The 22,714-nt window shown below is 38.8% G+C and overlaps 1 protein-coding gene across 4 annotated transcripts in view; it reads left to right on the top strand.

Annotated features, from left to right (window-relative positions):
- Positions 1–22,714, top strand: part of il1rapl1b (interleukin 1 receptor accessory protein-like 1b) — a 1,390,568-nt gene that overhangs the window by 678,136 nt on the left and 689,718 nt on the right. For all 4 annotated transcript variants that reach the window (XM_043700749.1, XM_043700751.1, XM_043700748.1 and 1 more), the window contains 2 exons: positions 3,633–3,816; positions 4,124–4,277. In XM_043700749.1, the coding sequence (XP_043556684.1) occupies positions 3,633–3,816; positions 4,124–4,277 (338 nt within the window). The remainder of the gene's footprint in view (positions 1–3,632; positions 3,817–4,123; positions 4,278–22,714) is intronic.

The following is a 22,714-nucleotide window of genomic DNA, read 5'->3' as shown; positions in this document are numbered from 1 at the left end:
TCGGAGGCTGAGGGGTGACCTTATAGAGGTTTACAAAATTATGAGGGACATAAATAGGATAAATAGACAAAGTCTTTTCCCTGGGGTCAGGGATTCCAGAACCAGAGGGCATAAGTTTAGGGTGAAAGGGGAAAGATATAAAAGAGACCTAAGAGGCAACGTTTTCACGCAGAGGGTGGTACGTATATGGATTGAGCTGCCAGAGGAAGTGGTGGAGGCTGGTACAATTGCAACATTTAAGAGGCATTTCGATAGTTATATGAATAGGAAGGGTTTGGAGGGATATGGGCCAGGTGCTGGCAGGTGGGACTAGATTGGGTTGGTATATCTGTCGACATGGATGAGTTGGACCGAAGGGTCTGTTTCCATGCTGTACATCTCCATGACTCTATGTCTCTATGAGACATGGGTGACATCATCCTGAAAGGTTCAATAAACTTCTCTTATGGCAACTGGCATCTATATATATTGCATTCACAGATACTTGCATGGCTGAGGTAAATCTAAGCAATTGGGATGTAAAATGTGACATGCTTCCCTTAGCATATCATGATCCTAGAAGACTCAGAAAAGTGGAAGATGAGACTTTTATCAGGTCACATGCCATGATACAGTGATGACATCATGAGCATGTGCCTTAAAGATACATTGCATATTATCTGTGATACATAACACAACACACAGGATCTTTTATGTCCATCTTCTCAGATGAATGAGGATTCAGTGTGTGGACACCTACAATGGTCCATAAGATGATAAGACAGAGGAGCAGAACAATGCAATTTGTCCCATTGAGTCTGGTCTGCCATTTGATCACAAATGGTTTCTTTCTCAACTACATTCTTCAGCCTTCCCCCTGTCACTCTTGATCCCTTTACTAAGCAAGAACCTGTCTATCTTTATCTTAATGCACTGAATGACTTGGCCTCCACAGCCTTCTGCCGCAATGAGTTCAACAGACAACCATCCTCTGGATGAGGAAATTCCTCCTCAGCTTAGTTCTAAAGTGTCTAATGCTCACTCTGATGCTGTGCCCTCGAAGGACTGGCAGCATCTGTGGAGGAAAGAAACCGAGTCCCAACGCCCTGCCAGTCATTATTCCGGCACAGATGGGAGTTACTCGTGCTTCACTGGATTGTAATCCTATATCATCACAGTCACATCCTAGAGAGGAATTTATGATCATAGTGCATTGGATGTTCTTTGTGGATTTTAGTAAGGTATTTGACAAGACTCCAGTTTTTTAGCAGACTGGTCAGAAAGATTAGAACTCAATAAGGTACAGGGAAATGTGGCAGTTTGTATCCAAAACTGATTTAGTGACTGGAAACAAAGAGTTTTTGCAGATGGAAAGCAGTTTCCAGTGATGTTCCACAGAGCTCAATGCTGCTTATGGACGTATTCGTGATTCAGAATTAAATGTGGGAGGCATGATTCGGACATTTCCAGAAAGTGTGGCCAGTTAGTTGATCGTGAAGAAGATGCCTGTTGACTGAAGATGATATGAACGGTTCAGTTGAGAGGGTGAATATTCGGAAAATTGAGTTCAGTCTGGACAAGTGAGGCTATGCATTTGGAGAGAGCAAACTGTGCTTGGGAATAATCTGGATGATACTGAGCGAGTTCGAGAAGTGAAAGTAAAAGTTAGAGAAGTGATCATGTCCACATCACCCTAAAGGACTAGATTAGATGGCATTTGGGTTGCTTTCTTTCATTGAGTGAGGTAGTAAATGCAAAATCAGGAATATAATGCTGGAACCATGCAAGACACTGGTTAGGCAACAGCTAGAGTTTGATGTGCAGTTCTAGTCACCACAGGAAGAACACATTACTGTGGACAAGAGAATTGCAAGACTTTAACCAGGCTTTGAAAATAGTAATGATAAACAAAGACTAGATAGCCTGACCTCATTTTCTATAAATGTGGAAGGCTGAGGGACAACCTAATCCGGGTGCACAGACTAATGAGGGGCTTGGATAGTGTACACATTTTTTGTTTTTTTTTCATTTATGTTTTTTTTTTCATTTTGGTTTGGTGACTTCCTTCAATACATTTTCACGCCCAAATATCTGAATTGAATGAAGTTGCCAGCCTTCCAGAATGACCTCTCCAGTGGTGCCTAATCTAATGAAACTGTGAGGTACATTATCTGGTCATTATCATCACTGTTTGTTGGAGCGTTTTATTTGTAAATTGACTTCTGCCTTTCTCCACAATACACTAGTGAGTGCAACTCAGAAATACTTCATTTATTTGAAACGTTTTTTGAAGGTGGTTTGTACATACAAGCTATTTCTCATTTCTTGAATTAAAATAGTAAGTGTCCATTTGAAATGACTGACCATCTTTCATATTTATTCTCTAACATTGTCACATTTATCCTATAACTCACAAAATTAGTTTTCAAAAAATCACTTGTTCAAAGATAAACTTGACAAAAGTAATATTACAGCACAATACAAGGTCTCGTGCCTTGGAGGATACATCACCTTGAGTAAATATAATGACTTTTTATGGGTGGAATTTTCTGCTCCCAAGCTGTGGACACATTGGCAAGACAGTTGGAAAAATATGGCAAGAATGAAATTTTCAATCTCAATAAGAAAAGAAAAGAAAATCCTAATTTTCTCTAAGGTTTGAGTATTGAATCTCAGAAACTGGACAGCACCAATTCCCAAGCTGAAAGTCAGAGTGGTTACCTGACAGCAATAGTTCACCATGTGCTTCATTGCCTTCAGACAACTGTGTTTTCATTATGACTTCCCTGCATACTCCATAGACACTGCCCTCCTCCACCATTCATCCACACAAGTCAGCATCAGCAAACTCCAGCCTCATCACATCACTGTGCTTGCTCTCAGACCAATTCTCTCACCACTTCTGCCAGGTCACATTTCACACAAAGACACCCACACATCTGCACAGAAGGCTGTTCGCTTCATTTCTTAATGTTCACTGACTTTGTGCTTTCCTGGAATCTGTCAGCCTCACTAGTTTGTTTTGCTTTTTAGCATGCAAGTTCTTCAATGCAAGCACATAGGCTAGCAGCCTCTGTTTGGCACAGGCATACTGTCATTATGCTGACTCAGTACTGAACAGTCAGGGGTGGACATGTCGCTGTACAGCTCTGTGCTATGTCACTATTAGAATAACAGAACATGCCAGCTACCTCCACAGCAAACAATTGCCTCTGTTTCCCCAATTGCCATGTGTGACAGTCAGGTGGGGTCAAAGGAGACCACAAGCAGTGAGGGTAGTCCACAAACAGAAAGGCAAAGGATTGACTGATTTCAGTTCAAGGGTTTGGTCAGAGTCAGTCAGGTGCTTGGTCCCATCTGAATCCGGGTTCATGTATTGTTAATGGTAAGTGGAAATAATAGAAAATAGGTCAGCTTTAGTGAAAGCAGACTCATGTAAACATGACACTGATGTGTGAACTGGTGACAGTGTATTATTTGTCATATATGAACACCATATGATGGGTGATATATATATTGTGCGAACTAGAAATATTCTTAGTTTGTTTGAGATAATTTAACTATCCTTCAATAAAGTTCATTTCAATTCTTTATGTTAAAAATGTGTTCATTTCTATTTTCAATTTTATTTTTCTATATCTTTTACCTTTTAGGAATACTACATACTGCATGAAGGTTTCAATGTCACTGATCGTAGCTGAAAATGATACAGGCCTTTGCTACAATACAAGAATGAAATATTTTGAAAAAGCTGAGCTCAGCAAGAGTAAAGAAATATCATGTCCTGATATTGAGGATTTCATTCTCCCAGACAGTGAGCCTGTTGTATGGTATAAGGTAAGGCGATAATAATTTTTTTGTGTTTCCGGACTATATGTTTAATTTAAATAGCTCCATAAGTTTTTAATGAATTAAAAAGATACAAGAATTGTGGATGCTGCAAATCAAAAACAGAATCAAAAATTGCTAGAAAAACTGAGCAGGTCTGGCAGCATCTATGGAGAGAAAGCCGAGTGAGTATTTCAGGTCCAGTGACCCTTCTGCAGTATGTTTATTGTTTTATTGAATAGAGTTTACTTAAGAAAAGAAAGAAAAAGTGTAACAATAGAAATGGATGAGATAGTATACCGTTGTTTCTGAACAGGAATGCAAGGCAAAGGATTGGCGGCAATCTATCATTCAGAAGGGAGACACACTTCTAATACGTGAAGTAACAGAAGATGATGTTGGAAATTACACATGCGAAGTGAAGTTCGGAAGCTTTGTGGTAAGAAGAACAACAGAATTGACAGTTACAGGTAGGTACTTGAATTCAACTACTTTGGTATTTGCAGTTGTGATGTTTTTCTCTATTGAGTGGATGGATTGTTTAAGTATCACCAATTTCAAACTATGGCTACCTACAGACACTTTTTAATGTGGTTCTGATGTGTTGTATACACCAGTTAATTGTGTTGAACCTTTGTTATAAACTCCTTCAACTAACACTGATGAAGGATAATTTATCTCCCTTTAATTTTAAAATTTTATTGAGTCAAATCATGTACTTGTATGTATAATATGCAACGGACAGAACAAATTATATTTTTTTCCCTGAATTTTACACAATGGAGATAGTGTCTCAGTGCTATTTCCACTCCTGAGAACTGCTGCTTTCAGAACTGACAGCCCTTCACCTGTACTGTCAATTTATTTCAAATGACTGCTGGGTTCTTGCACATTGGAAACAGAGGCAAAATACCCAACCATGGCACAAAGCAACTGCTGGTCAGAGATGAATTTGAGAGATCTGAGGACCTCACTGTTTTTCGGAACTTGAATGTTTCAGTTTTTAGTTCAATAGTTGTGTATCTGTTTACCTCAAACCATCTTGAATCAGCATACATGTATAACTTATCAGGAATCACCCAATGTATTCTACAAATTGCAAGTCAATCAAACAAGATTTCTTTTCAAAGATTATAAGACATAGGTCTAACTGGTATTTCATTTTGTTAAATATTCTAATCAAGCCTTGGAGGTGCAGGTGTTGGACTGGGGTGGACAAAGTTAAAAATCACACACCTGTTGGACTGTAACCTGGTGTTGTATGATTTTTAATTTTATTCAAATCAATATATACTGTAGCATATGAGATAGTTTAAACAATATATTAGCAAGCTAGAATATAATTCAGAAAACTATTTTGTAAAGTTATGTTTGGACTTGCAAGTCTGAGCTGAGTGAATATTAACTTGGCAATTTTAAAGCAGCTCATTTAAGTATGAATTATAGTTGCATTAATGACTATCTCTTTAAGCAAAACTTCCCAGATTTGCAGACATGAGAATTAAAAATTGAAGAGGTTGTGAGGCAATATACCTTGAATGGCTGTGTTGCTTTAGTGATTCCATAATGGTGTAGTTTAATAAAAGAATAGACATTTAGACTTCAACTGAAGAAAAGCTTAAGAATACAGACCGCTCTAGAATGTCACTTTGAATTTGACCTGTTTTTGTGTATCAGCATGGAACCAGAGTTTTTAAAGTAATGAAATTCATATTTCCAGAATTCCAATAACCAGCCTGAATCTACTAAAAGGCCAGTTTAAATTATTCAGAAGTTCCATCATAGCTTCATCAAGGCTGCATTGCTGTCATTGTGATCTCCGGCCATCAGCACTGTTGGGGACAGCAGGAAAATCAGCTCCAAATGTTAGTCACTTCTGGTATGACATCCAATAAAGGAAATGCATTCTGGACAAGCTCTGGTCGGTTTGTATCTGTCCCTGGCAATATAGATTTAATGTAGGGAAGTGAAATGATTCAACATAGAGCTGGTAATCTTCATGACTAAGGTTACAATGATTTAGTCTTCTCAGCAATCAAATAAATTAGTTTAGAGGAGAAAATAGTGATCATTCTGTCCTGTTTTCCACCACGTACATATTCCATTAAATTTTACTTGAATATGAAAATCTTCTGGTGGCCATAGAGGAACAAGTGACTTCTGTGGTTGTGCTAGTTGTCAAATATGAATGCATATATTATTAGTTTGCATTATTTATATGGAGATATTTGATTGGCTGTGCATCAGATTTTATAAAATCATAATACATAAGGTTCTCCATGTTATTGTAGATAATAGAATCAATAAATGCGCATGCAAACATATGAACTAACACCAGGAGTAAGCCATTCCCTTCTTTGAGCCTGCCCTGCCATGCAGTAAGAACATTGCTAATCTGATTTTGACTTCCACCTTTTTGGCTATCCCTGATAGCCTTTGACTGCCCTGTTGACCAACGCCCTATCTAGTTTTACTTCTCCCTATATCATTAAATCTTGAGGGCATAACGTGAAGTCTTTGAGCCAATTATCTGCTTTCTGAAAGTGTTAGCTAAGTACTCCTCTTCTTTAAGAACATAAAATGTTGGAGCAGAAGAAGCCATTCTGCCCATCAAGTCTGTTCTATCATTCAATGAGATCATTGCTAATCCGATAGCCCTCGATTCCATTTTCCTGACTTCTCATCATTAACCCCAATTTCCTTACTGATCAAACACTGGCTGTCTCAGCCTTGAATGTATTAAATGAGTTATCTTTGATAACCCTCGGTGTAAAAATTTCTACATATTCACTACCCTCTTGGAGAAGACATTCCTCCTTATTGCTATCTTAAATGGATGACCTCTTAATCTGAGGTAATGCTTTCTAGTCCTAGATTCTCATGTGGCCTCTCCACATCTACCCTGCCAAGCCTCCTAAGAATATGATATATTGAAATAAGGATGCCTCATTCAAATTGGGAGGTCATGTTGCAGCTGTACACGACATTGGTTAGGCCACTTTTGGAATATTGTGTGCTTTTCTGGTCTCCATGTTATAGGAAGGATATTGTGAAACTTGAAAGGGTTCCGAAAAGATTTACAAGGATGTTGCCAGGATTGAAGAGTTTGAGCTCAATGGGGAGGCTGAATAGATCGGGGCTGTTTTCTCTGGAGCATCAGAGGCTGAGGGGCGACCTTATAGAAGTTTATAAAATCCTGAGCGGCATAGATAGGGTGAATAGACAAGATCTTTTTTCTGGATTGGGGGAGTCCAGAACTAGAGGTCATAGGTTTAGGGCGAGAGGGGAAAGATTTAAAAGAGACCTAAGGGGCAGCTTTCTCATGCAGAGGGTGGTGCATATATGGAATGAGCTGCCAGAGGAAGTGGTGAAGGCTGGTACTTGGAACATTTAAAGGACATCTGGATGGGTACATGAGTAGGAAGGGTTTGGAGGGATATGGACCAAATGCTGGTAAATGAGAGTAGATTCATTTAGGATATCAATTGGCATGGACGAGTTGGACCGAAGGGGTTTTTCCACGCTGTACATCTCTATGACTCTAATGCATATGTGCCCAACGACTCCTCATAAGAAGATCTCTCCAAACCTGGGATCAACTTTGAGAATCTTCTCTAGACTGCCTCCAATCCTATTATATCTTTCCTAAGATAAAGGGAACAAAATTGTTCATTGACTTCCAATTGTGGTCTAAGTAGTATCTTATGTAGTTTGAGCAAGACTTACCTTATTATTTTGTTGTGTCCCCTTTGAAATAAAGGCCAACAGTTCATTTTCCTTCCCTATTGCACTCAAATGCCATTTTATATTCATGCACAGGGACCCACAAATCAGCGTGTGTTGCAACTTTCTGTAGTCTTTCTCCAATTAAATAATAAGCAGCTCCTCTCTTCTTCCTGCCAAATCGCATAACCTCATATTTTCCCACATTATATTCCATCATCCAAATTTTAACCACTTACTTAATTTTTCCTTGCTTTTTCATTAGAAACCTGCAATTTTCAGTTTCCATTACTAAAATTATTTCAGCCATCAATAAGACCATTGAATAAATTATCTACCTTAATCTTTGTGTTGATATTACAGGTTTTGTGGTGGAATCTTTGTTTAAAATGTATGACATTATTTTTAATGAAAATCATAATTTCCTTCTTAAAATTTTTGAAAGCAGAAGAAAGGCTTTATTGGACTGTGACAGAATTAATTTTCAGTAAATTAACTCAATACGAGACAGTGAGTTGAAGGGCATTGAAGAATAAAGTCTTTCTTCTCAAATACATTCCTCTGTTAAAAATTCATTATTTTTCATCCTATTTATCCATTATGCCAAAGTTGTATTTTTTTGCTTTCTTTGTTGTTCCCAAAGGAAATATAATTTTAATACTTGAACATGGTTGCGATGAATAGGATTCAAATGTCAATGATACAGCTGACGTGATTATCAATCCATTGTCTGAGTGTGAATTTTGCTGTACTAGTAACCATGGAACCAGAGTTGTTTCTTCAAATTCTGTGACACCTTTTCTTGATTCTACTGCTTGATTTTTCTTTTCCTTTCATGTGCTATTTAATTTGTGAAACTTTTGTACTGTCCATGTGTGTCAGCTGAAATGCTTTGCTTTTTGTGTGAGTACAAATAGAGATTTCTACGTGTTATCCTTAGAACAGTTGGATGTAGCATCGACAGTACAGTGCATTACAATGGAACAATGAATAGAATAGGTCTAATGGCATTTCAGACAGCTATCAATGCAGCTAATTTATAACATGGCATATTTGAAATGCAATTATAATGGCTTCTACCAATGTAATTTCTCAGTTGACCACATGTCATATTCTGAATGTTTAGACTATTTTCTCTCCCAACCGATTCATTAAAGTTTTTTCAAATTAAATTTGGGTGATTTAAAACATTGTTTTCTCAATGTATTCTCACATTATGTTGAAACAAATATATTCTTATACATTTTGTTTTACAATGGACTGAAAGTTTATTGAATAAATAAGTGGGAAATCCTTTGTCCTCAAAAACTGTATCAATAAATAATTTTCAATTTGTCTCACTCATGCTAAATGCCCTCCTGTTTTAAATTTGATGTAAATGGTGGGAGTGAAAGAAAGATTATAGGCGTGTTCAATTAGAAATACTGGCAGACAACTCATAAATCATCTTAAATCAATGAGGATTACAGATTATGGAGAAGCATGGTTTGTCTATATCTTGAAACTTTATTGCTGGAACAGCACAGCAGGTCAGGCAGCATCCAGGGAACAGGAGATTCGACGTTTCGGGCACAGGCCCTTCTTCAGGAATGAGCAGAGAGTGTTCAGCAGGAGAAGTGGAATATCACCGTAGCAATCAGTAAGACGACAAAAAATGTACACCTGTACATCTGCAGTGGTTTACAAGCCCTTGGATTTAGAATTTTATTATGTTCTCTTGGGTTATATTTCTAAAATTCAAATTGGTAATGCTTCCGGTCATGTAAATCCACAACAGTACAAGGCATATTTGTCATATATGTATGTCAAATGAAGTTGACAGGTGGATGTGTTTTTTGTACATAATGGACTTGTTAACCATAGCATTTAAATATCTTCAGCATGGAATTAAGATCAGCTAGAATCATGGCCATTTTTAATTACTTTTAATGCTACTTTTACTGAGTTTCTTGTATAGCTTCAGTTGAAATTACTGTAGGTAGTTGGAATAATATTTAATTGTAGTAAAACATCAGAGTACCGTATCATTAACGCTTCTAAAAATGAAAGTAATAAACAGACTTTGGAATCAGAGAAAATATTTAAACATAATTGTTTTAAAAACAATTTTTAGCATGTATTTTATTTCTAAACAGTTTAAGTGATTTTATATTGTGGATTTGTGGTCATTGGTTTCCAGTCCTTTTACTTGAGTAGTTTTGTTAATATGATGTCTAGACCTTAGAGCTAAGGCGGCAGGGGACCCCAGTTAATGCCAGTTTTCTTTTTCCCTTGTATTCACGATATGTGAATTGTCTTTATATATCATAATTAACCTAGACCAGATGGTTTGTTTTAATGCTTTTCATGTACAGTTTTGCAACATGACATTTTATTCCTTAGAGTTTTGACCTGCTTTAAGTCACAGTTGCAAAATAATTCACAACTGGCATACCAAACCTGTGGTCACGATAGTCACAAAATAGATTAATGTCAAACAAGATATTTTCTCTCTCATTCTTTGTATTTCTATTGTATCATCATTGCAAAGCCACCTATTGAGTACATGGAAGTTGTGTTTTCTATTCTCTCCCAAAAAAGTTCCTTTGTATTTACATTTACAAAATGTTCTAATCTCTAAACTATTGGTTTTCTATCTTTTAAGATTAGATTAGATTCCCTACAGTGTGGAAACAAGCCCTTCAGCCCAACAAGTCCACACTGACCCTCTGAAGAGTAACCCACCCAGACCCATTTCCCTTTGACTAACGTACCTAACACTATAGGTAATTTTGCATGGCCAATTCATCTGACCTGCACATCTTTGGACTGTGGGAGGAAACCAGAGCACCCAGAGGAAACCCACGCAGACACAGGGAGAATGTGCAAACACCACACAGACAGTCACCCAAGGTTGGAATCGAACCCGGGTCTCTGGCGCTGTGAGGCAGCAGTACTAACCACTGAGCTACCATGCCACCCCACTCTGCAGCCTTCTTGCCTGCCAGGGGTCCAGTATTTGCATTGAGAAATAAATGAGACTGTTTGCATTACCTCTAAACTAACTAAATTAATTTTCAATGCCCCAGTTGACCCATTGTTTGTTAAATGTCGCTGAGTCAAAATCCTGAAACTCCCTCTGAACAGCATTGTGGGTATATCAGTATCAAATGTACTGCTGTGATTCTGGACAGAATTCTCCTTCTCATTATGGGAAGTGTTGTCACACTACTGCACCAGGATGAGCTATGCAGAACAACACAAGATGTGACATCCTCACTGGGTGCACAATTCTGCACAATTCCACCAGACTGATCTAGACATCTGTAATATTTCTTGACGATACCAATATCGTTTGCTCTATGTGCACCCATGTTGCCCTATGGAAAGTGCTGTACCTCTCCTCTGCATTCCAGGGTAGGTTCCACAAAGGTATCAGTATCCATGACCTCACTGCACAGCTTTGTTCCATAGGCCAGATTTTGTATGGAGATGTATTCGCCAACCCCACCAATGGAACAATCCATGCTGAACCTACCGACTCAGTTCTTGTCTGGTTGGCAGGATATGATGATTGGAGCCTATAGGGAGTTGTGCTGGGGCATCAATTTTTTACATCTTCTATCACTGGCTTAGATAATGGACGCCAAGGCACGGTAGCTGATTTCCGCATGACAACAAGATAGATGGAAAAATATATTGTTAAGACACAGGAATTTGCAGATGGATATAGATCAGTTAAATATGCAAGAATCTGACAGAAAGAGGAAAATATAAAATTATCCACTTTGTCAGGAAGAATGAAAATAAAGAGTATTAATTAAATAAAGAATGACTATGGAATTGCTAGGTGCATAGGGATTTAGGTTTTCCTGTGCATGAGTCACAAAAACTTAGTATGCATGTACACATGTAATCAGTAAGACTAATGGGGTGTACTCCTTTATTATGAGAGGAATTCAACATAAAAGTAAGGTTGTTATGCTTCAGTTATACAGGGTGTTGAATGCTGTGTGAAGCTTTGGTCTCGTTTAAGGAAAACATAAATACGTTGGAGGCTTGAAATGGGTGGATTGTCTCATTAGGATAAGTTGGAACAGCTGGATTTGTTTCTACTGCAGTCTAGAAAAGTGATGGATGATTTAATTTAAGTGTATTAGGTCCACCATTCTTACATTCCAAAAAGAACCAAGAGGCTGAAGTATTTAACAGCATGAGCTTTATTATGGAGATGTTTACAGGCAGCAAAGTTAGACTAAGCTGTTTCCCACCCAGAGTTGCCAATGATATCATCATGGTGTCACACAATTGGACTCTTACAGTGACAGTCCATCATACACAAATAGAATTGTCTCGATCGGGTTGCTGTGGAAAAATATTTCACCTGTGGTGGTTCTAGATCTAGGGCCAATTGCTTTAAAATTCGGAATAGTCTTTCAGGACAGATGAGCATTTCTTTTTCTTTGAGATTGTGTGGCTGTGGATATCTGCCTCAGAAGTCAGTAGAGGCAGGGTCATTAAATATTTTTAAAGCAAAGGTAGATAGTGCCTATTAGGCAGGGGAATCAAACATCATCAAGATAAATAGGGAAAGTGTAGTTCGAAATGCAAACAAACCAACCATGATGTTACTGAACAGAGGAACATGCTTGAGTCTCAGATGGTCTCTCTTACTCCTATTTCATGTTTGTACGATGGGTTGAATGATCTCCTTCGTTTTTGCCACCAATATATGATTCTATAATCTGCTTCCTGTCAAAGATTCTCTTTTTTTTTAAACCATATTCTACTCTGCCATCCAGGATGGTCTGGATTTGAAAGTCCCAGTTCTTTGCATGGGAGCATATTTGCTTGGAACCTTCTCTATCTATCTCCTCCTAAGTGCCTTCCACAGCTTTGAAACTGACTTACCTTAAAGTAGTAATTTCCAGTTCACATTTGCAAAGTCATACTTCAGAAACTGGCCTTTCCTCAATTTAGAATGTATATTGCTGGTTTATCTTTGTCCTTTTTCATAACTAAATTAAGTCAAGTTGAATTATAATTCCTTTCTCAAAAAAGCTGTACCATAGATACTCCTTCCCTTTGTCCAGCTTCAGTGCTTAAAATAAATCTAGAATTGCCCCTTCTTAACATGAACAAACAGTTTTGAAGTGGCACTGGACCTAAAATGTTAGCTCTACTTTTTATCCACAGATGCTGCCAAAACTCGACCTATCACCCTCACCTTGACCTCTTTCCACCTATCACATTTCCAACGCCCCTCCTCCAAGTCCCTCCTCCCTACCTTTTATCTTCTCCTGCTGAACACTCTCTGCTCATTCCTGAAGAAGGACCTGTGCCCGAAACGTCGAATCTCCTGTTCCCTGGATGCTGCCTGACCTGCTGTGCTGTTCCAGCAATAAAGTTTCAACTTTGATCTCCAGCATCTGCAGACCTCACTTTCTCCTTGTCTATATCTTGTATTGTTAGAGGAAAATAAGTTGTACTGATTGAACAAAGTGCATCCAATTATAGCTGCTGTTCTGTATATTCAATTTATGCTGCCTTATTGCAGCTTATTAATTCATATCACATCTGTTCACGCCATGTGTTTGCTCAGTTTGCCTTTGGAGTGATTCAATATGTAGACATGGAAAAGAACACAGCCACATCATTGTAAAGTAGATGCAGAGCAGTATGAGTGAACCCCCATAAAGGCAAGACACTCATATTGCTGACAGGAATAACTGATCTTGGTGAATCTGAGCTGATAGTTAAAGCAGAACTATATTTTTCATGATACAAGCTGCTTGACAACAGCATCCCACCATCATTCTGATCCCTTTGGAGGGATCTATGGCCTTGCTGTCCAGCTGTCCACATGCAAAAACAGAATAAGGTGTTTAAAGCTATATCACTTTTTTGATCCAGTGTACAGTGCTATTAAGATTTATCTCATTTATTAAAGCATTGTCCTCTGTGAAGCTGGCATAATTATTTCATTGTCTTGTGTCAGGTAAAAGAGACCTAGGTTATTTGCTTAAAATAAATCACAAAGCAAACATAAGTCAATTGCTTGAAATACATGCATATGAGATGAATAAGCTACAGGTTAAATGCATCCAAACTGAGAATAAATGGAGTGAGTCAAAGACTCGGCAAAAGCAAGGCTTTGGAAGAAGGTGATAAACATGGAAGCCAATAATGTCAAACATTGGGAAAACATCGGAAGCATGTTTGAGAAGCCAGCAGGAAAAAGATAGCAAGAGGGATTATGTGGAAAGGGGAAGAATTTTTATAAGGACAGAAGTAAAATTGGATATCCAATTTTAAAAGCCAGACTTCGATTTGAATAGAGCGTTGTGTCCTTGAGTACAGCAGACTAATACAGGTGTATTTTTGTCTCAGGTGTTGCAGGTGAATGTGGGGTTGTAGGACTTGAAAAAAGGGTGTAAAGCAATTATTGCAGATAAATCTTAAAAAGAATCTGCACTAAACAGTTGTGGGAAGTGGGGGAGGAAGAATTACTCTTGATCCAAAGACCTGGAATAGAGACAATACGCAAGTTGGCCATCACAATGGGTTAGGCCTATGTCAGTTTAATATGGGGTATTGGGCCTCAAACATTGGGTAAACAACCTGCTGGCTGTTAATAAAAAAGAAATATTGAATTGATTTCTGTGCCAGTGGCAACATAATGATGATTCCAGATCAGCCACAATCTCTTTCAACCATAGAACAGGCTTGAGAACTGCAGATGCTTGAAAACAGAGTCGAGATCAGAGTGGTGCTGGAAAACCACAGCAGGTCAGGCAGCATCTGAGGAGCAGGAAAATCGACATTTCATCCGCTGTCATTCTTGATGAAGGGCTTTTGCCCAAAACGTTGATTTTCCTGCTCCTCGGATGCTGCCTAACCTGCTGTACTTTTCCAGCACTACTCTAATCTTGACTCTGATCTCCAGCATCTGCAGTCCTCACTTTCATCTAGTTAAGAGCTCAGTGGCCTACTTCTGTCCTACACCTACAGCAGAACGGGAATAATGCCAAATGCAGGTAGAGTAGTGAATGTGCTTTGAAACCAGAGGGAACAGGAGTTCTACTGACTCCATCTTGAACTCATATCATTTTTAAAAGAAATTTTGCTTTGTTTGCTAGACCGCGTTCAGGCCTGGACGTAGAGGAAATCTGCCACCTGCTGCAATCAGAGCAGCGCAGTTTCCCTGAAGGATCCTAAAATAAGCTTCAGGCCATTGAATGGCATATGCAACAGGCAACAGGCAATACATAAGAAATTGCACCCAACCATTTACATTGTGTATTTTTAAGAAGGAGTTCTGTGTAGTTCTTAAGAGTGAAGGGATCATAGGTTCTGGGTTGAAAGCCGGAGCAGGATACTGAATAGGATGGTCAGTCATGCTCATGTTGAATGGAAGAACAGGCTGAAAGGGTCAAATGGCCTACTTCCATTCTTATTTTCTGTGTTTCTATGTTTCATTGTCCTTCAGGCATCTTTGGGGCATAAGATGGAATTAGCTTTAATTGCATCCGTTTTACAACCAGTGAACAGAAGCAATAAAGTACAATTTTTACTGAGTGATGTTTTTTATTTATGTGATCAGCAGTTTGCCCCCTTTTATTGTGTGATTGTGTGGTTTGATATTCCTAATAGATGCCACAAGTGTTTTAAAGTAGTTAAATCATTAATATTTCTGCAAAAAATTTAATTGATTTCCACCCACACTTCATTTCCTGTGCATAATTATGGTATAATAAATGTGCAGCAATAATGCCATTTACAAGATTCTATTTCTTTTTAATTTACTTTTCCATATGGTCACAATCTCCTTCCATCCTTAGTCACAGATGTTGGTTATGTACGTTTAAAATCCACTTGATGTGCTGAACCTAAAACGTAAGTAGAGAGCCCAAGCAAACAAAAGCTGAGCTTTTTCACAGAGAATGGCCCATTCAGTGAACTTTTCATTTTACAGAGAGGCTCAAAGCTGAGGCTAACACTGTCTCAAAGACAATTCATCTTAGGTTTTCCGATACATTCCTCTCTCAACTAGTGGGAACACACAACCATTGTCTGTGAGGATGAGTTGTGGCATGTTGCATTGGTAAATAGAAGTGGAGAAAAGTAACGGGAATAAAGAATAGAAATAATTAGTTTATAGAAAAATGCTAAAGTCAGATTTCAAGCCATAGTTTGAGTATTTCTGTAAAAAAAAAAATCACTTTCCTTTCCCTGAAGTGTCCATGAGGAATTGTATGAAATACAGTGGAAATTGCTAGAGGACGGCTAAGAGCTATGTACTAGACAGTTCTCTATTTTGAGTTAAAAAGGTATTTACACCTCAGGAGTAGGCACTTTGGTCAGACGCTTGAGTCAGATGCTTTTCTTTAACAGTTGTCAAAACTCCTTTTTTGCTTTTGCTCATACTTTTGACTGATTTTTGTTCCTTCTTAGCAGGATTTCAAATTGTTTTTCCTCCAACCAAACGTCTCTCCCTATAGACGATCTTGGAGAAAGTAGAAAGCAGATATGAGAGTTTAGAAAGAGGTGGCTACAGTGTATCACTGGAACAGACAAGGCAGTAGAATTATTGCTCCAAGATGCTGATTATGGCTCAGTAATGACCTGTGTTTTCAGACAATTGGTATTCTAAGGAATGTAGAAGGGAATGGGTGGGCCAGTGGTCATGGGCAAGAGTCTAAAAGATACCACTGATTTCATGACTCCTTGAATATAACAGAAAGTGTGCAATGCTTCATAAAAGGTTAATCACCACTGTCCATAAATATCACTCATTTATCTGCATGACTTTAAGGATGATGATCTCATAAAACAACAGCTTACATTGTTATATTATGGTATCTTTAGTATAACAAAAAATCCTGCAGCACTTCTGAGGACCATTATAGGTATGAGACAAAATCACAATAGGAGAGTTTAGCTAGGTGACTGAAAGCTTGCTCAAAGATTTAGGTCTGAATAAGTATTGTAAAAGAAGGAAAATAAAAGATAATGCTTCAAGTGCTATAGACCTGAAATAAAACAGAAAATGTGGCGAAACTCACCACGTCTGGCAGCATTGTGGAGACAGGAGCCAAGTTGACGTTTCATGTTTGAGATGAGCTGGAAAACAGTGTGTTTTATGCTGTTGGCAAAGGGGAAAGAGGAGCAAGTGGAATAGATGGAGAGGATGCCCAGACCAAAAGATCATGGTGGTGAAGGAGAAATAGAGATGTGAAATAAGTGTAAATGATAAGTGTGAAGAAGAACTTTGGCCACCAGCAGCAGAATACCACCACTAAAAGCAACTTTCCCTCCCCTCCACAGGCAATGTTGCACAGGCACTCTTCCCTCTATGTGACCCTGGTTCACCTCTCCATTACTGATAGTAGTCCAACCATTCCTCCCCCCATGAATTTGCAGAAGGTTATAACACTTTTTCCTTTGTCTTCCTCCCCCCACACTGTCCAAGGCCCCAAAAACACCGTCCAGAGAAAGCAACAGTTTGCTTGTACTTTTTTTCATTTAATCTAACTTCTCACAATGTGGTCTACTTTACTTTGGCAAGATTAAACAGACTGGGAGATCACTTTGAGGACCACTCTTGTCCATAGGAATGATTCTGACAGACAGCTGTTTGCCATTTCAATAAACGATTTTCCACCCAAGTTAAGGATTTTGGCCTGGGCGTGCTGCAGTGTTGCAACTTCAGAGCATGACGAGTGACCATTTCCATTTTGATTATAGCTTTCTCTGTGTCTTATCTATGTCTTGTTGGCCTTACTTTCATTAGAGCTGACCCTTACTTTCTCCTTTTCACTTCTATCATTTTATACCAATTTTGTATCTCTATCTCTTCAACAAAACCACTCAGCTTCACATCAATTTTTGTTCTGGGCCCCCTCACCATCTGTTCCATGGATGAGGAGATAGAGTGACAGGTGGATTTGGTCATAGGTAAATGAAGCTTTGAAGGAGGGGGATGGTGTGCCAGGTTGGTGTGGAATAGGGTACAGGCAAGTGAGTCAGGATTTACAGTAGGTCGGGGGGACAGGAGGATTTGAGGCTATTGGGGTGGGTCTCATCGTCAACTGTGAGGGATGTCAGGGTTGGATGACTGGGTTCATGGAGAATTAGGGTGTCAGACTATGTCAGGAGGGGAATTATATATGGCTGGTGTTAGGAGGTTAGAATCGAGTGCGGGGTTTAAATTTGGGCGTTTAGGAAGTCGGGGATCAGGAATGGAAAGGTCATATGTCTTTGGGGGTTTGGGGTGGAGTTGCTCAGTTTAGTAGTTCTGCCAGAGGTTAGAAAGGATTTTACTTTTGTAACAAGTAACTATTCAGTGAAATTATATGGAACCCTCTGTAGTTTCTGACCCTAACTCAGAATTGGAGACAGTTTTGCTGGTTACCCATCAGATAATTACCCATCAGAACTTTACACTTCCCAGACAATACTGGCAGAATCAGCTATTTGAGACTTGGCATGGTCCCAAGGTGTAAATCCCAACTTTGCTGCTGCAACAACGATCTTCCTATCAAAAGACTTGGGCAATTATTTGCAAAACATACGAACGTGTAGAATACAACCAAAAGTAAACCCTTGAATCCTTGAATCCCCCGCTGCTGTTCAAGACAATTGTGATTGATCTATTTGTTTTACACACCACATTTACATTCTCCCGCCCCACCCCCAATTACATTTGATTGCCTCACCTATCAATAATCTATCCATTTCTGACATAAAAAACATTAAATGACCCCAAAATCCACTTCCTTCTAAAGTTCCACGACCCTCTGACAGAAAAATATTTCCCACCTCTGTTCTGAAAGGGTGACCCTGAATTTTAAATCCATAACCCCTAGTTCTGGACTGACCTGCGATCCTGCTTTTCACATCCACCTTCTCAATACTATTCAGGATCTTATCATTTCAATCATAACACCCCTCACCCCTCTGAGCTTCAGTAGAATCGAACCCAGCCCCTCCAGCCTATCTTCATTTGACAACACACTCATTCCAGGTTTCATTCTTTTATATCAGGCTCCAATATATTGACATCCCTTCTTTAATAAAGAGAAGAAAACTGCATACGGTATTTACGATATTGCCTCACAAATGTCCTGCATAACTGAAGTATAACAGCTTTCTTTTCATGTTGAATTCCTATTGTAATATAAAGGATCACACCCCATGAGATGATTTGATATATGGTGTATATTAACTTTTTATGAGTTGTGTTGCAGAACACCTGAATCCTCCTTCACCTTGGAATTCTGTGGTTATTCTACATTTAAATATACCATTGTTTCATTCTTGCCAAATTGAACACCTTCATATTATCTCACATCCTATGCCATCCTCTTGAGTTTTGCTCACTCACTCAACCTATCTATAACCATCTGCAACATCTTTACGTAATCTTCTCATTGTACCATCCTGCCTCTTTGGATTAGCTGTGAATTTAGTTACCATATCTTTGCTCTCCTCACCTAAGTCTTTGCTGTAAATTGTAAAAGTTGAGAACCCATCACAGACTACTGCAAGAATTGACTCGTCAAATCCTGCCAGTCGGACAAAGACGTATTTATGTAAACTTTGTTTTCTGCCAATATGTTACTCCTACACCATGGCTTTCCTTTCTCGCACGAACATTTGATGTGGCACTATGCTTAATTTTGGGAATTGGTTTAGCTCAGTTGGCTGGATTGGTGGTTTGCTGAGTAGTGTGATGCTAACAGTGTGGGTTCAATTCCCATCACCAGTTTGAGGTTACCATGAAGGGCTCTCCTTCTTAACCTCTTCCCTTGCCTGAGGTCTGGTGGCCCTCAGGTTAAATCACCACCAGTTACTTCTCTCTAACAAGAAAGCAGCCCTTATGGTCTGGTAAGACTATGGAAATCCAAGTATATTACGCTTAAAGGTTCTACTTTATAAACAACATGTTACTACTTGAAAGCACTCCAATAAATCAGTTAAATTTGACTTTCCTTTGACAAAACCAGGCTGACTTTTACCAATTTCCTTGAGCATTTCTAAGTGTGCAGCAATATGATTGATTCTAATGAGCAAATTAGACAAAGAGAGTCAGGGAATGACATAGAGTCACAAACATGGGAGCAGACCCTTCAGTCCATACTGCACAGAATAAACTAAGCTTGAACCACTTGCCTTCTCCTGGCCATATCCCTCCAAATTCTTCCTATTCACAAACTTATTCAAATGTCTTTTAAACGTTGTAATTGTACCCACATTCACCACTTCCTCAAGAGGTTCATTCCACTCACAAACTACCCTCTGTGGAAAATAATTTGTCCTTCATATCTTTTTTAAATCTCTCTCCTCTCACCTTAAAAATGTGCCCCCAGTGTTGAAATCCCCCATCCTCGGGAAAAGACAATTATCATTAACTATACATATGTATTCCTAATTATTTTATAAACTTCTAAAAGGTCACTTCTCAACCTCCTACGCTCTAGTGAAGAAAATCCCAGCCTATCCAGCCTTTCTTTACAACTCAAACGTTCCATGCCCAGCACCAAATCTCTTCTGAACCCTCTCCAGCTTAATAATATCTCTTCCTATAACTGGACGACCAGAAATGGACACAGCATTCCAGAAGAGGCCTCACCAATGTCCTGTACAACCTCAACTCCAGTACTCCAAAGTACTTCGCAATGAAGGCAAGTGTGCTAAATACCTTTTTAACCCCTCTGTCTCTGTGATGTAAACTTGACAGAATTATGTATCTAAACCTGTGATCTGTTTCAATTTCCAGAAAACTTTTGACAAAATGCTGCACAGGAGTCTACCAAACAAGATAAGTGCAAGGGGAAGGTACTGGCATGGATAGAGGATTGACTGACTGGCAGAAGGCAGACAGTAATGAAAAAGGGGTCTTTCTCAGGCTGGCAATTGGTGACTTCTGCAGTGGTTCATGTTGGGACCGGACCTATTAACAATATGTATTAATGATTTGGACAATGGAACTGAGTGCATTGTTGCAAATTTGCAGATGACACAAGAGTTAGTGCAGAGACTGGTAGTGTTAAGAAGCAGGGAGACTGCAAAAGGACTCGGACAGGCTAGGAGACTGGGCAAAGAGGTTGCAGATGGAACACACTGGGGCAAAGCGTGAGGTTATGCGTTTGCTAACAAAATTATTTGCTAAATGGGGAAAGGCTTTGGAAATCTGAAGCATAGTAGGACTTGGGAGTTCAGGATTCTCTGAAGGCTGTAGATTCACTTGCCAATTAGGAAGAAAAGTGCAATTTTAGCATTCATTTTGAGAGGGCTATATTATAAAGACAGGAATGTGCTGCTAAGGCTGTATAAGACTCTGATCAGATCCCATTTGGAATATAGTATGCAGTTTTGGGTCCCACATCTGTGGAAGAATGTGCTGGCATTTGATGTGGTTCACCAGAATGATCCTGGGCTTCTCATAGAGGAATGGTTGAAGACTCTGGGTCTGTACTCGATGGAGATGAGAAGGATGAGAGGGATCTCATTGAAGCTTATAAAATACTGAGCGGCTTGGATACAGTGGCATGAAGAAGATGTTTCTAGTGATAAAACAGACTAGTACCTGAGGGCACACCTCTGAGTGAAAGGGTGTTAACTTACATTACCAGACGTAACTGAATTAAACAATTGATAAAATAGAGTGTACCATTGAATTCCAAATGTATGAGCTGAAAAAGCATGAGAATTTGTCTTTGTTACTCAGCTAAATTATTTCCATAGATCAAGGTATTGACACTATTTTTAAATTTATGGTCATTTTTACTTAAATATTATTTCTTTCATGAATGTGGCCATTAAAATAAAATCAGTGTAATAACATTTTCTTTCAGGAATTTAATTTGGTCCATTTTTTTAAAGTAGTACAAAATGATCCAGAGCTGAAATTTGCAGGCCATGCCTTAAGGAAAATCAAATCTTTGAGTGATAAATGCTGTTAAAATCATTTGAAAAACTCACTCTCCAAAGCAACCACATATACAGGCAGACAGTCGTGATCCTGTTGAAGGCTCTTCATGGAGTGTAACTAATTTGCATCGTTATTTGCATAGTGAGACTGGCTGACCCCTGAAAACATTAATCTTGCAACATGAAATAATGAAGTGGACAGATTTTCTAAAGTCCAGAGAACATTTTATTCAAAGCTGGAAACAAATTTGTTCTTATGTGATCATTTGAAGAGGGTGTAAGTAAAGCTGATAGCATTTAAGTTCCTGTCATAAATCACCCCTTTCACACACTTCAGGATTTAAGATACAATAACATAGTGAATTAATATAAAACACAAAAAGTACTTATTCAGTATAATCTACTATAAATCATTGTGAGTTTGCAATAACTATTTGGTAAAGGAATTTAGTTGTTTGCTGGGAGTATATCAATACTGCAATTAGTAATATTCTGGGAAACACAAGAAGCTCTGAAGGGGAGTAATGATGCTGACATAAGAAACATAAAATACTAGAAAAGCTCAGCAGGTCTGGCAGAATCCTATTCTAATGAAAGGCCATCAAACAGAAATGTTAACTTCGTTTCTCTCTGCAAAGATGCTGCCTGCTGAGCATTGCTAGCATTTTCTGCTTTCTTTCAGATTTCCAATATGAACAGAATATTTCTTCAATTTCAGTGCAACCTCATCAATTTGCAAATGGATTGGGGTGGTAAAATAGAGCAGACACACTTTCATCAATATTTAACTCTAAATCTTGAATCAAACTATGAGACTCAGGTTGACAAATGGAAAGTTTAAGTTTTTAAGGAACAGTGTTTCTACGTTCCTGTGTTTATATATTCATTTTGGCACTGATTAGTTCCCAATTGTATTCCCAAATTTATAGCATTCTCAGTTAAACACTGAAGTATTCTGTAGCATTTTTTCAATTATCCCACTTTTATTCACTCAAATTATGTCAACTTTAAGGAGAAGGTGAGGTCTGCAGATGCTGGAGATCAGAGCTGAAAATGTGTTGCTGGAAAAGCGCAGCAGGTCAGGCAGCATCCAGGGAACAGGAGAATCGATGTTTCGGGCATAAGCCCTTCTTCAGGAATGAGGAAAGTTTGTCCAGCAGGCTAAGATAAAAGGTAGGGAGGAGGGACTTGGGGGAGGGGCGTCAGAAATGTGATAGGTGGAAAGAGGTCAAGGTGAGGGTGATAGGTCAGGCTGGGGTGGGGCAGAGAG

This window comes from Chiloscyllium plagiosum, chromosome 12 (genome assembly GCF_004010195.1).
Source record: "Chiloscyllium plagiosum isolate BGI_BamShark_2017 chromosome 12, ASM401019v2, whole genome shotgun sequence".
Lineage (NCBI taxonomy): Eukaryota > Metazoa > Chordata > Chondrichthyes > Orectolobiformes > Hemiscylliidae > Chiloscyllium > Chiloscyllium plagiosum.
This window is presented reverse-complemented; position numbering and strand designations above follow the sequence as displayed.